The sequence below is a fragment of the Priapulus caudatus genome, unplaced genomic scaffold (assembly GCF_000485595.1).
Source record: "Priapulus caudatus unplaced genomic scaffold, Priapulus_caudatus-5.0.1 Scaffold566, whole genome shotgun sequence".
NCBI lineage: Eukaryota > Metazoa > Priapulida > Priapulimorpha > Priapulimorphida > Priapulidae > Priapulus > Priapulus caudatus.
Genome location: NW_014577627.1, coordinates 58,171 through 71,719, shown reverse-complemented (window position 1 = coordinate 71,719; position 13,549 = coordinate 58,171). Strand labels below are relative to the sequence as shown.

At 42.3% G+C, this 13,549-nt stretch overlaps 1 protein-coding gene across 3 annotated transcripts in view; it reads left to right on the top strand.

Moving 5' to 3' along the window:
• The first annotated feature begins 625 nt into the window (after nt 1–625).
• The window catches only part of LOC106811707, a 22,182-nt gene continuing 9,258 nt past the window's right edge, over nt 626–13,549 (top strand). The window contains exons 1-7 of one of the 3 annotated variants that reach the window (XM_014815410.1): nt 626–710; nt 1,906–2,035; nt 2,837–8,923; nt 9,132–9,284; nt 9,455–9,556; nt 10,379–10,493; nt 10,691–10,855. In XM_014815410.1, the coding sequence (XP_014670896.1) occupies nt 1,928–2,035; nt 2,837–8,923; nt 9,132–9,284; nt 9,455–9,556; nt 10,379–10,493; nt 10,691–10,855 (6,730 nt within the window). In that variant the 5' untranslated portion in view covers nt 626–710; nt 1,906–1,927. Of the gene's footprint in view, nt 711–1,905; nt 2,047–2,836; nt 8,924–9,131; nt 9,285–9,454; nt 9,557–10,378; nt 10,494–10,690; nt 10,856–13,549 lie in introns of those variants that run through there. The other 2 variants (XM_014815411.1, XM_014815412.1) reach the window with 2 other exon arrangements.

The window sequence follows — 13,549 nt, the reverse complement described above, 5'->3', positions numbered from 1 at the left end:
CGACCGCCGGGAGAGAGATGACGACGACCTGGCGGAGGACAGGGACGAGGAGATTTGAGAGAGGAGAGAGGAGAGATGAGAAGGACGAGAGAGAGAGAGAGAGAGAGAGAGCAGACGCAGAGACCGACGGAGAGAGGGGTTGGAGTATCGAGAGAGAGAGAGAGGAGGAGAGAAGAGAGGAGAGAGAGCAGAGAGAGACGAGAGAGAAGAGAAAGAAGAGATGAAGAGAGAGAGAGAGAGAGAGAGAGAGAGAGAGAGAGAAAGATAAATAGTATACTAAGTAGAGAAAAATAAAAAAAATACATATAGCACGAGAAATAAATACATGAGAAAATACATTGTATAGAATTAATACATTTATTACGCAAACTGTCCGAGAAACTAAGTGACATTCTAAAAAGAACATGCAAATTATAAAAGATCCTGGAGGTGTTGAGGGAGGGAGATAGGAGGACAGGTGATGGGGTGGGAGGGGATGGAGAGGGAGGCGGGAGGAAGACAACTCCATATGGACAACTCCCTCTAACAGGGCCGAAGCAGAACCGAAGTCAGTGTGTATCGGCGGCGCTAGTATCGGAAATTTCTCTATGCGCGCGCGAATTCGCGCATGACATGAACACGTGATATTTAGCAGTTTTTGGTACCTCATCAACGTCAACGATTCCTTTGACAAGTTTTTGCAGAAAATGTATCAATATTTGTGGAATGACGTAAGTTAGAAGTGGTAATTTCATCTGTCAGCAATTGTACGGTCAGTTAGTCTGATGCATTCAACATTGTTGTCTGTTATTGTTACTGTTGTCACTGCATGTCAGTGTTGATCAGGCCGGCCCCATCGTGGTATCGATGGAGAGCATGCATTGATGGTAGGATATCGATGGAGAGCATTGCAGAAGCATCGCGATCGCGTTGCCTTTGCTTTTGTAGAAACAAGCAGTCGGTCTGATTAAATCGAGCAATCATGGCTGGTCGTTGATATATAAAGTAGTATAAATATTTTTACTTTTACGATGTTACGTAATTGGACTGAAACTGTTCATTAGATTGAAACTATTTTATTACGTTAAATTGTTTTCGGTTCTTATATTTATTTATGTACTCTGACTGAGTTTGTCCTCAGGCGATGGTCGATTGTGGCCATCCGGCACATCAGTCATTATTGGTTTCAACGTTGACTGTAGTTTCGGTTTCACTTGTTTAGGATACTGCCACTGCAAATATTGGTGCTGTCACTGTTATTGACCATAATTGTGTTATATAGTCTTGTGTACGATTGATGATATTTTTCAATAAAATTCAAATGAACAGTCAAAATGCACTGATGAGTGATGCAATTAATAATCCTCTTCAAAGAAATGTGGATACATTATTACATGGTCAATATACCAGTCACTTTCCCAAAACACACCACATTAGTGATTAGATGATTATATAGTGGCTTTACCCTCCTCTCCAGTCAAAATGGATTAGCTCTGCTCCTGTAATGTAAGCTGGTCCAATCCTACTCAATTAAGAACACTAGGTGCAATATCCGCAGTGTTGATCTATCGATATGATCCACTTTTCTCTCTGTCTTCGTTATAATCCCTAGGACTTTTGAAGACTAATATTCATGAGGTTATGAAGTAACAATTGTTAGGTTTATGTCAGGGTACTGATGGCCTGGCATACCCGGCCTTAATTGGTTCTTTGATTATATTCTAACAGTCTTGTTAGAGGATATAGTTATAGGAGAGTGAGTGTGATAGCAAATGACTGGTAGAGGGAACAGTGGAGGAAAAGAGGGAGGGATTGAATGAGAACATATTTTCCAAATGAGATGCGATGAGAATCTAATGTGATTAGTGTAAACAATTACCATCTCGAATGTAGAAATGAAAGAATCAATGCATATACTTGCTACAGGTCTTGCTAGTAAATCACTAAGATGGATAGTGACAGTCTTCCAGATATGGCATGGACACACTCCAAATTTAGCAGTGGTTCCTATGCACGCCAACTGCCAGCCCTGGCAGCTTCTTCAGCAGTAGGACCGGTATGAGGATTGTGTGTGATTGTTATTTTTTTATGTCCAAGTTAACATTCAAGTGAACAGTTCCATATGGTGTATTATTTGTGAAATAATCTGTTATCTCTCTGTATCTTTCTCTCTCTCTTGATGTTTCTTCATGAGCTTTTCTTTTTTCCATCTACTCTCCACATCCCACTCTTCACCTGATCACTGCTTCCCATATGTCTCTTTGTTTCTCTCCCTCTTTCTCCCTATATCTTCTTATAATCCACTGTTTAGGTTCTGTGTTTTGATGTTCACAGCATATAAATACGATATAATTTCATACCACTGTATTGATGCCACGATGGCACAGTACAATCAAAGTAGAGAAAAATAAATAAGGTTCTATTTGTACCTTTGATAAATCTTGCCCATGGTTATTTAATCAGGGTTTCTTATACATAAGAGGCAGAGTGGCGCACCGCCGTTGTCAAATTTAACATTGCCATTGTGGAAATGTTCCTGTATTTACCCGCCATTGCCAAAACAGGGTAACCCCAAAAATAAATAGATCGCCGCGTGCTTCTGGCACATTTAGATTGGTATGTGCATTTATTGAGTCATTAGATGCGGGGTCTACACTTTTCCGTTATTTCGTTTGAATCCATCATGCGTGTTTTTTCCCAAACTGGCCATTAATTACTTCCTTTGTCTAATTTTCCCTCAGAAGAAACCCTGTTAATAGTGTTGTAGTTATCTTGGGATGTCACCAAGTAGTATATTAAAAATGATTCAAGTGGTCACTGTTCATGCTCAAGTGCAAATTTAATTTCCTTTTTCAAGATTTCGTCTGGATTGAACTTGTCAGCACAAGTCATTACCGAGAGCATCCGCACATTGGTATCGAATTCTGTTGCGTTGTCAGAGGAGCCAATAATACATGGTGAAACATATGCCTCTAATAGTGCTAGTACAGCAATGAACAAGTATTTGGAATGGATCAGGTATAAGGAACCCATGGATGTTAACAACAACAGCTCTGCTGGTTCTAGCAGGTCATTTGTCTTAGTGGAGAATACATTAATAGCTCAAGGGAACAGTACTGACAGCAGCAATCGGGTTGCTGAGCAAGTCCTCTCTGATTCACCAACAGTTTTAGACTCGAACGTGGTCGCTGACCTTACCAGTGTACATGGTGGAGAACGCCAACAGCCCGTAGTGCTCACTGGAGCATTGAGTGCAGCCGAACATGAGCTTTCTATGGAGATCTCACAGAATGCACTCTTGAAAAAAAAAAAGAACATGCTTCAGAGTCCGAGGAAACGACGTAGGTGCACCAGGACAGACACACCTGCAAGTGAGGTAAACGTGATGTGGAGAAGACAGTCATCCAGGTTAGTGAACCAAAGAGTTAAGAAGGAATTAACAGAAGCAAGCTCCATAGATAACTGTGCAGCTGCTTTATCGGGAAATGAAGGGCCGTGGAAAAGACAGAGTGATGTTGCTTTAGGTGAGAACTGGAGTTTAACGGTGATTAACGACACCAGACCAGAAGAATGCGAGGCCAAATCAAAATCTGTTATGGCTAGGCAGGAGGCAGAGACAAAGATTGGTGAAGGATCTACGATGACAGAAGTCTTGATGGCAGAATCTGTGCCACAGAAGACATACATGAACGTTGGCAGGGCAGCTAAAGGAAATGTCAGAGTTTGCAGTGAAGTGGCAAAAGATGACATGAAAGAGGTAGCAAACGAAAATTTAACAGTGTGCATACCAACAAATGGTCAGAGCAATAGTGAGAATTTGGATTGTTATTCTGTTGCCGGTTACTGTGAGAATTTCCAAACCATGGACATTGACAACAACAGTTGTGCTGGGTTCAGCGGGTTATTGGCTATAGTGGAGAATACATTAACATCTCAAGGGAACATTACTGAAGGCAGCAGTCAGGTTGTTGAGCAAGTCCTCTCTGATTCACCAACAGTTTCAGACTCAAATGTGGTCGCTGATTTTACCAGTGTACATAGTGGAGAGTGCCAACAGCCTGTAGTAGGCACTAGTCCTGTGGCACAAAAATGCGTAACTGATATGGAAGCAAGTCCGAAAAAAAGTGAACCCTATCTGAAAACCAGAGGTGAGGATATTGAGGCAAGGCCGATGATGCTCACTGGAGGATTGGATGAACCCGAAGCTGAGCTTTCTATGGAGGTCTCACAGAGTGTACCTTCGAAAAAAAGAAAGATGATGCGTCAGAGTCCGAGGAAACGACGTAGGTGCACCAGGACAGACACACCTGCAAGTGAGGTAAACGTGATGTGGAGAAGACAGTCATCCAGGTTAGTGAACCAAAGAGTTAAGAAGGAATTAACAGAAGCAAGCTCCATAGATAACTGTGCAGCTGCTTTTTTGGGAAATGAAGAGCAATGGAAAAGACAGAGTGATGTTGCTTCGGGTTCGGACTGGAGTTTAACGGTGATTAACGACACCAGACCAGAAGAATGCGAGGTCAAATCAAAATCTGTTATGGCTAGGCAGGAGGCAGAGACAAAGATTGATGAAGGATCTACGATGACAGAAATCATGATGGCGGAATCTGTGTCGCGGAAGACGTACATGAACGTTGGCAATGCGGCTAAAAGAAATGTCAACGTTTGCAGTGGCATGGCAACAGATGAGTTGGAACAAGTGCAACATGAAAGTTCAACAGTGTGCATACTGAAAAAGGATCATTGCAGGAAGGATAATTTGACAGTGATAGATGAGACTGCTAGACAAGTGGTTGGGATGAGCGAGGCAGAAGATGACCAGATATGTGAACTTGATCCCCGTCAACTAGATTGCGTTTTCTATGTCAGAGGCATGTACGGAGATGAGTCATCCGACAAATTACCTGATGGCCCTCCCAGATGTTCAGACGTTTGTGACAGTTATGTAGAGTGGGTTCCCATTGCTCATCAAGAAGGGAGTCAATTGCCCATGTTATCTGCTTCTGTCAAATGTGCTAAATTGCCACAACAGGTGCAAAGAAGTGATGAAGGGGCAAGCAAACATGGCAGAGCAGGGAATCTGGGAGAAGGTATTGAGCCTGAAGGAAATAGCGTACTGTCCTCGCCTAGTCTACCCGTACCGGATGGTGGCATTTCTGAATGGAGGTACCAGGTGAATACTCTTATTGAAGACTGTGGCATAGCTGATCAGTCATGCTTAGATGTTGCTCAGAGAGCGACAGTTGGCAAATTGTTTGACTATGAAACAGAAGAGTTCTCTTCTCAGGAGGATGTTGTCGCACCAGATATATCAACTACTGAACTATTGCCAAATGAGTTCAACCTGGTTAGTACAGTTAGTGTAGGGCCAGATGTGGATCTCACCAGTGCAAATCTAATAGGATGCCCTGAAATCACATCAGAAGAAGGTGATGCTGTACATCTAGAACAACACCACGTGGATGGTGGCAGAGAAGGTAGTGAGAACCCATTAATGATGCACACAGTTGAAGCATTTACCAGTGACAAAATTAAATCTCTCTTCAATGATGCTAACTCAATGTGCATGGAAGCTAACGAGCAAGGTGATTGGCTATTTAGCAGGCAGGATGTCAGCGCTCATCATACTGATACCATAGAGCTCACTCCAGAAGAAGTTTCTTCTGTAGGCGCTAACTCTTCTGAATTGGTGAACCTACAAAGGTCTCTCTCACAAGATTATAATGATTTTGATAGTTCATGCCCGCTGGCGAACTCTAAGATCAACCCAGACAGCTGCGACTGGGAGATCACCGATGACAATTCTACCTGTCATGAGAAACACGGCGTCTACATTTTAGATGATGACCAAACAGACCAATCATCTTTAGTAAGTTCATTTTCTGAAACCATGAATCTTTTAAAGTCTCTGACGGAAAATAGTATTCAGACACGTGATGCTACACATGCTCTGTTTTTTTCTGAGAGCGAGGTAGCCAGAAATCCTCTGTCACAGGGAGTTCCTATTGAATCATCTCATGAAGGGCACCATGTCAATACCAGATATGTATTTTGTGCTCAAGATATAGAAAGTGCAGTTGAGACGGCCTACAGAAGGCCACCTCACCCTGTTTTGTCAACTGTAGCCATGGTAACTTGCCAGGACCTAGAACAGTCGGATGCGGCAACTGTCACCATGTCACCCTCACAGGACACAGAACACTGTGATGTGTCAAGTGTCACCATGTTAACCTCCCAGGACACCGAACAGTCTCATGTGACAACTGTCACCATATTAACCTCCCAGGACACAGAACAGTCTGATGTTACAAATGTCACCATGTTAACCTCCCAGGACACAGAACAGCCTGATGTGTCAAGTGTTAACAAGTTAACCCCCCAGGACACAGAACAGTCTGATGTAACAACTGTCGCCATGTTAACCTATCAGGACACAGAACAGTCTGATGTGTCAAGTGTTAACAAGTTAACCCCCCAGGACACAGGACAGCCTAATGTGACAACTGTCACTATGTTAACCTCCCAGGACACAGAAAAGTCTGATGTGACAACTGTCACTATGTTAACCCCCCAGGACAAAGAGCAGTCTGATGTTACAGGTGTTACTAAGTTAATCTCACAGGACACAGAAATGCCTGATGTGACAACTGTCACCATGTTAACCTCCCAGGACACAGAACAGTCTCATGTGTCAAGTGTTAACAAGTTGACCTCCCAAGACACAGAACAGCCAAATATGTCTCCTGTCACTTCGTTTACCTCTAAACCTCTGCAACAGTCCAATATAGATTGTATCAGTATAGTTACATCTGAATTCCAAGAACAGCCTGATACCGCCAGTATGAGGATATTTGCCTCTCAGGACCGGGAAGAGTCGGGCAGTGTCTGTTTCAGTAGGGATGGGTCGCAATGTTTGACAGAGTCGAGTACATCAAGCTGTCATGGTAGTTCTCTTGTTTGGTCACCCAGCGTCGTATCAACTATCAGAGGCACTTTACATCGTGACATATTGACCGAGCATAATGATGTCAGTTTTATCAAGGGCAGTGAAGTGTGTGATGCTGTGGCAAAAGGAGAAAGCTTACACCTTGGCTCATATGGTGCTTTAGAAAAGAGTGTGAATGACGAAATGGAAAGGGAAAGTGAGAGGGAAAGTAGCATAAGTGGCAGTAGGCGTGAAGAGGTCACGTCTCCTGAATGCATACAAGTTCAGCAACAAGAGGACGATGCTAGTGATAGTATCAGTGAAGAAACAAACACTGCTGAAGTACCTGATTTCAAACGAGTATTGGCTGCTAGCCAAATAGGGGTACACGATGGGGGTCATTGTGGTGTTTCATTGCCATTACGGGATAGTGCTTTAAACCGAGTCACAGAGAATAATAGCGATGGTGAACCATTAGGGAATACGCATTTTCTCTGTGAAAGGGTAGATGAGGGAAGTGTTTGGCTCACTCCTAGAGGTGACATAAATCATGCAGCTGGACATAACTCGGATACATGGTGGAGTTTTGCCAGTAGTAGTGTCTGTAGTACTGGCCTTGTAGTTGATCAGAAAAATTCACTCATGGGTTGCAATACTGATCAATCACATATACAACATGTGATTCCCACGAGAGGCACCGATTTAAATCATGATATCGCATTAGGAAACATAATTAATGTTGAGTCAGGCTTAAACACGCTTCCAATGGACAAACAGAAAGATATAATGCTATCTCTGTGGGAGGGTGAGGGAAATAAATCGCACATAGAAAATGGTGAAGAAGCATCAACGTGTGTGACTGCTACAAGATCCACTATGGGAGAAACGAACAGTGAGATTGTAAAATATGATGCCAAAGGCACAGTTACAACTGATAAGGTTGAAGAATCATCGATTTCACAATCAATGTTGAAACAGTTGCCTCTTCCGACCACGTCGCCAGCATTGTCGGATATAATTTACGCAAGCGAATATGCGGAAGGGGGAGTTGCGAAGTGGTATTCTGTAAACTTGTGTCATCATGATCTGACAGACACTTCTGATGACTGCAAAGCTGCACACGAAAGAGGGTGTGAACAAGTTGACAGCTGTAACGTGGTCCGGCAGCTATCATTTGACCAGGAAGAAAGTGCAGGTTCTGTTTGTGATACGACACAGGATAGCCTGTCTGACGTCACACCGTCTGAAGTATTGTTGATACAAGCATCGTGTGAGAGTGGTGCTCAGAATGTACCTGTTGGCAGTGACGAAGCTACTGTCTCGGGTAGTGCAGATGTTACTTGTCAGAAATCGAAGTCTGCTGGTAGGGATTCGAGAACGGTTACACGGCCAGGAAACAAAGCACCCCTATTTACTCCGAAAAAGTCGACGCAACCTAACGAAACGAAATGCAACAAGAGAAGCGTTGATGACATCGTTTTGCCACTTGCCAAAAGACGATACTCCTCTCTCGATATGAATCCGCCTTGTACTCCATGTGCAGTGTCAACCCCGTTCAGTGACCCAAGTAACCTGAATGATGTGGAGCCAGGGGACTATTTAATGGAGATGGTAGAATCTCCAAGAAGGATCACGCGAGCAATGTTGGCAGCAGCACGACCGAAACTGGTGACAAAATCGCCATGTATATCCCATAAGCACGTCTCAGTGGCGGCTGCCACGGGTGTACGCTCAAGAAGCGAAGACACCACCACGCTGGCACCCTCTGTCGCAAAAGTCGGAAGTCCTGCAAAGTCTCTCTCACCAAGTGCTTCCATTCGGCCCTTGAGCCCTCACTGGATAAGGTCCACGTCTAGCAGCATTGAATCAGACGTGGAGAGCACAGTCTCTCCAAAGGCATGTCTTGCACCTAATACGATAGCTACCCCGCCGAAGAAGATAAGTGAACAAATGTCGGCAAGCGCGTTACGGTACAAGGGAGTGGAGAGCTCTTCTGCTCATGTACCACCTAGTACACCGGTAAGTTATTCAGCATTTGCCTAACTCTCGGTCACTCTTATTTTAAGTTCAAGAAATAGTAGTTTTTAGAGCATGCAGCTTTTGTAAACTTCAAGGCACTCTTTTCTAATTTTAGCATGGTAAAGAGTAATTCACATAAATATAGAACTTTTTACATTCATAGGTGATATAGTTCTCTTTAATTCCCGTATAATCACCTGTTATGCAGGCCAATATAAATGTTGGAGCATTCATATGGGCGAAGTTGGGGTCTCACCCATGGTGGCCGGCATTGGTGGTGAGCCACAGAGACTGTGCACAGTGTCCTGCTAGATTCAACTCTACCTGGGTGTACTGGTTTGGTGATCACAATGTCTCGGAGGTAATCTGGATACTTTGTGGAATGAGTAACAGCTTGAGCAATGAAATGAGTATTGTCTATATTGTAAAACCCTCTATTGAATTACTAAGTTACTCAGTTTAGCGTGATGTTGCATGTGTGCAATTTTATTTATGTATGGTAAATATTCCATAGACTTGTATTCTTTGCAGATGCCTTGCTACAAGCTGTCGGACTTTGTGTCCGATTTTCAGTTCAAGTACTCTAGGACGATAAAGAGACATTATCATCAGTCAATAGATGAAATCCTGCAGGTTAGACAAGTACTTGTTCATTGTGTGACTGCTATCCTTCTGCCACATATTTACCAGGGAGCCATTGTCAGAAACAAAATTAGTCTTAGCATTAACTAACTCGTAGACCGTTGACAGAAACATCGTGAAGTTACGAGAATGGAAAACCCTAGCAATTTTCCTTCTTAACATTACGAGATCCTAAACCCTCTCGTCACTTTAAAATAGGATGAAAATAATGCAATTACACGAAGAAATATAATTATAGTGATAGTATATTATATATTAATTAGTAAAACGTGTTAGAAATACTACTTGTCCACGATTGTGTACCAAAGTAAACATTTACAAGTGATGATTGTTCTCATGCTTTGGATATTTTGACTATAGTCATGACACTCACGTTTTGTGTTGCTGTGCAGAATAAGAACGTGCTTATGACGTTTTTCCATCGATTAATATTTATATGTGATTAACTATTGTAATATGCATGAATTCCTGTCATGTACAATGAATGTATATATATGAATTTGAGATTTGTGATCGATTCTCATCCAAACGGCAGCCTTGTCGTGGCAAATTATAAAGTTCCTATCATCTTAAGTTTTCTCAATGCTTTGATGCATTTTTGTCAATGCTATTTTTGTAATATTTGTATTAGGCATAAATGTGATTTAATTGTTAGCATTAACATTAGCCTCGACTTAATTATGTTTCTGCCAACGAGCCCCAGATATCGATAAATATATAATATATAATATTATATATATCGATAATCGGTTTATATTGATCTTCGCTAATTTTATAATGAATTAAACTTAAACAACTTGTATTGTGTTTTAGGCATGCAAGTTGAGAGTTACCTCACCAGACACCACTTTAGATGAAGATAACCTCATTGAATGGGCTGAAGGATCCTTTGGCGGATTGGATTCTTCGTCCTTTGATCCACCATCAGGTAGCTATTTCAGTTTCAGTTTTACATTCCATCGTAGTCTATTTAATGTTGCTGCATGCAACACAAATGGAAGCAACTATTTGGGACAGGTAAATTAACGTTCAGGTTGCATGCATCTCGGATCTAAACATTTTCCCACATTTCAGTCTTGGTTTAATTAGTGTATGGCGGCAAAGACCATGATTGCCTGGTTTTAGGATCGATGGCAGTACCTGCTAGTGTTCAGCCATACCTGACGTTGGTCCGTGAGAAGGCTGATGATAGCCGTGGAAGGTGCACCGAATCCGCCAAGGACGAGTGCATGACTGAGGAGGACATTCAACTCCTTGAGAGGATTCGTAATGGAGATATGTCAATAGAAGGTATAGTGTAAACAGGAATGATGATATAAATTCAAACTTGTGTTGTAACCGGAATAATCTTTAATAACTCATACAGTGTAGACAGATCGCACAAAGAGACAAAGAACGCGCATACGCGCGTGTGCCTCCTTCCGCGACCAGAACCAGAATCCCCCGACTCCTACATCCAGGGTTCGTAGCGGGTCTTCCAAAGTCTTATAAGTACTTATTTAGACAATCGCTATCAATAGAGACAAAGAACGCGCATAGCGCGTGTGCCTCCTTCCGCGACCAGAACCAGAATCCCCCGACTCCTACATCCAGGGTTCGTAGCGGTCTTCAAAGTCTTATAAGTACTTATTTGGCAAACATAAAATAAGGGCCCTATATAGTACTTTATTTTTAGCTCATCTGACATATGTCAGATGCAGCTTGTAGATCGCATGATCGTCCGTGCGTCCGGTCGTCAACAGTTGGCACAAATCTTAACGCTCGAAGTCGGTCACCGATATTCGGACGTGGGGGGGTAACGAAAACGATGTTGGGATGTCGAAGCTGTGGGTCAAAGGTCAAAGGTCAAGAGGTGTAAAAGAAGGTGGGAACCATTCACTCCTTAACTTAAGGGTATTAGGGAGGAAATGCAGAATTGCGGCACAAATCTTAAAGACGGCTCGATCTAGGCTCGTGATAGTCGTGTATAGCATCATGGTAGGAAAAGCCATCACTGCCTGCCGAAATTGGAGTCACAGGGTCAAAATGTCAATGGGGCACAGGGCAGATTTATACTTATTTCTGAGGACATGTCTGACGGAGCCCGATTGAAAATTTTTTAGTCTTCAGCCGGTGACTAGCATTTTTATGGCTTTATTGAAGGAACCATGAAATGTCCCTTCTGCTGACATGGCGAATGAAGTAAGTGTCGGATAACCTTATGACCCTCAAGAGGAGGGTTTAACTTGTATTTGATTGACTGTCCGTGTTAGAAAGAATTGACTGCCGTACGGTTTGGCTAGTAGAATCTATACATGCCTGGATGTAATGAGCTACAACTGTCCACATTGTGGAAATTTCAAAGCTAAATTTGCGTTAAAAGAAGGTGGTATGTTACCTTAAATCGTATAATTTCTATGTCATTGCTGTACTGCTCAGTATGTTACATGTACGTTATTGCAGCTGCGAGTGGCTGCTGCCAGTGGCATGTGTTGGTGCGTTTTTGCCGATGGCGTTAATTGTTACAGTGTGCAGCTCTGCTATGGCATATTTGGCAGCCTGCTAGGCTTGCGTAGGTAAATGGATGAGTGCTTACACTATTCTGTTTCTGCAATACGTTGTTGCTACTATCGTATGATGGGAGCTTCATCTTTAATCGAAGACACTTAAACGTTACGCGGCCATCGTTCGTTGGCAAACTTTCATAACGAATCCCAACGAACAATTCTTTGAAGTCCTGATACCATCCATGTGGCATTCACTGTTTCGGCGTGTATGCGAACAATTTGGGACTAACAGGGTTGGTACTAGAATCCCACCACTCCACCACAGAGTCCGCAGTAGACGTTAGATGAGGCGCTGTCCTTGTCTGCGGCACTTGTTTGTGAAATCTTAGAAAAGTAATTAATAGTCCTTATTTTTTGCCAAGGACCAATTTTCAACATTTCTGTGTTTGAATTTCGGCGAAACAGGCTGTGCAATGTGTATATAAATATTATTAGTGTACTTTAATAGTCGTGATCTATTCAGAAATACGCGTAAAAAATGTCTTATTTTTGGCCTCAGAAAGGGTCTTATAAGTCATTATGTAATCCCCCGAACGAAGTTCGTGGGGATATTATGGTTTTGGCATCGTCGCGCCGCCGCTGCAGAGATTTCGTTGTGAAGCTCTACGGCTGCAGTTCTTCTCGGATCATCTTCAAATTCGGCATGAAGGTGCGTTTATCGTAAAGCGAAGACGCCAATCGTTTTTGGTGTGGGCGGAGTCATCGTTGCCATGGTAAAACATTTTTTGTCGAAATATTCTAGAACCTGTAACTTCTGCACTTTTGCCGATGTATAAAATTTTGATTATTTACATTTGTATTAAAATTTAAATTAAAATTTATATTAAAATTTAAATTTAAAAATTTAAAATTTAAATTTAAATTTAATATTGTGTATTAAAATTTGTATTTAAATTTATATTAAATTTATGATTGTCATCAAATATATATATAATATGGGACATTGTTTATCGGCCCTGTGTGGCACAATTCCATGACAATCGCGTAAAACAGCACAAGTTACAGGTTCTACAACATTTCCACAAAAATGTTGTTACCGATGGCAACGATGACTACCGCCCACACCAAAAACGCGATGCGTCTTGCGCTTTACATAACGCACCTTCATGCCAAATTGAAGATCATCCGAGATCGGGTAAAAAACTGCCCACCAGGTCCACTGCGACCTTTATTTCACTTTACCTTGACCTTGATATATTTCTCTCGCCTCTCTAACTCAGCCCCTAATTGACCTAGCGGCGACAAACTTGGTATCTTACACATCTTGGGGAGGTCTGTCGATACAAAAACCACCACTGCCCTTGACCTTAGTTTGACCTCAGCCGTCGACTTACATTTCCTCTTCGGCCTCCTAGGGTAACCAGATTCCATACTTCTTGCACATGCTGAGGCAGCACGCAGTTGTCATAACAAACTTTTGTCTTGTGATTATTTAAGC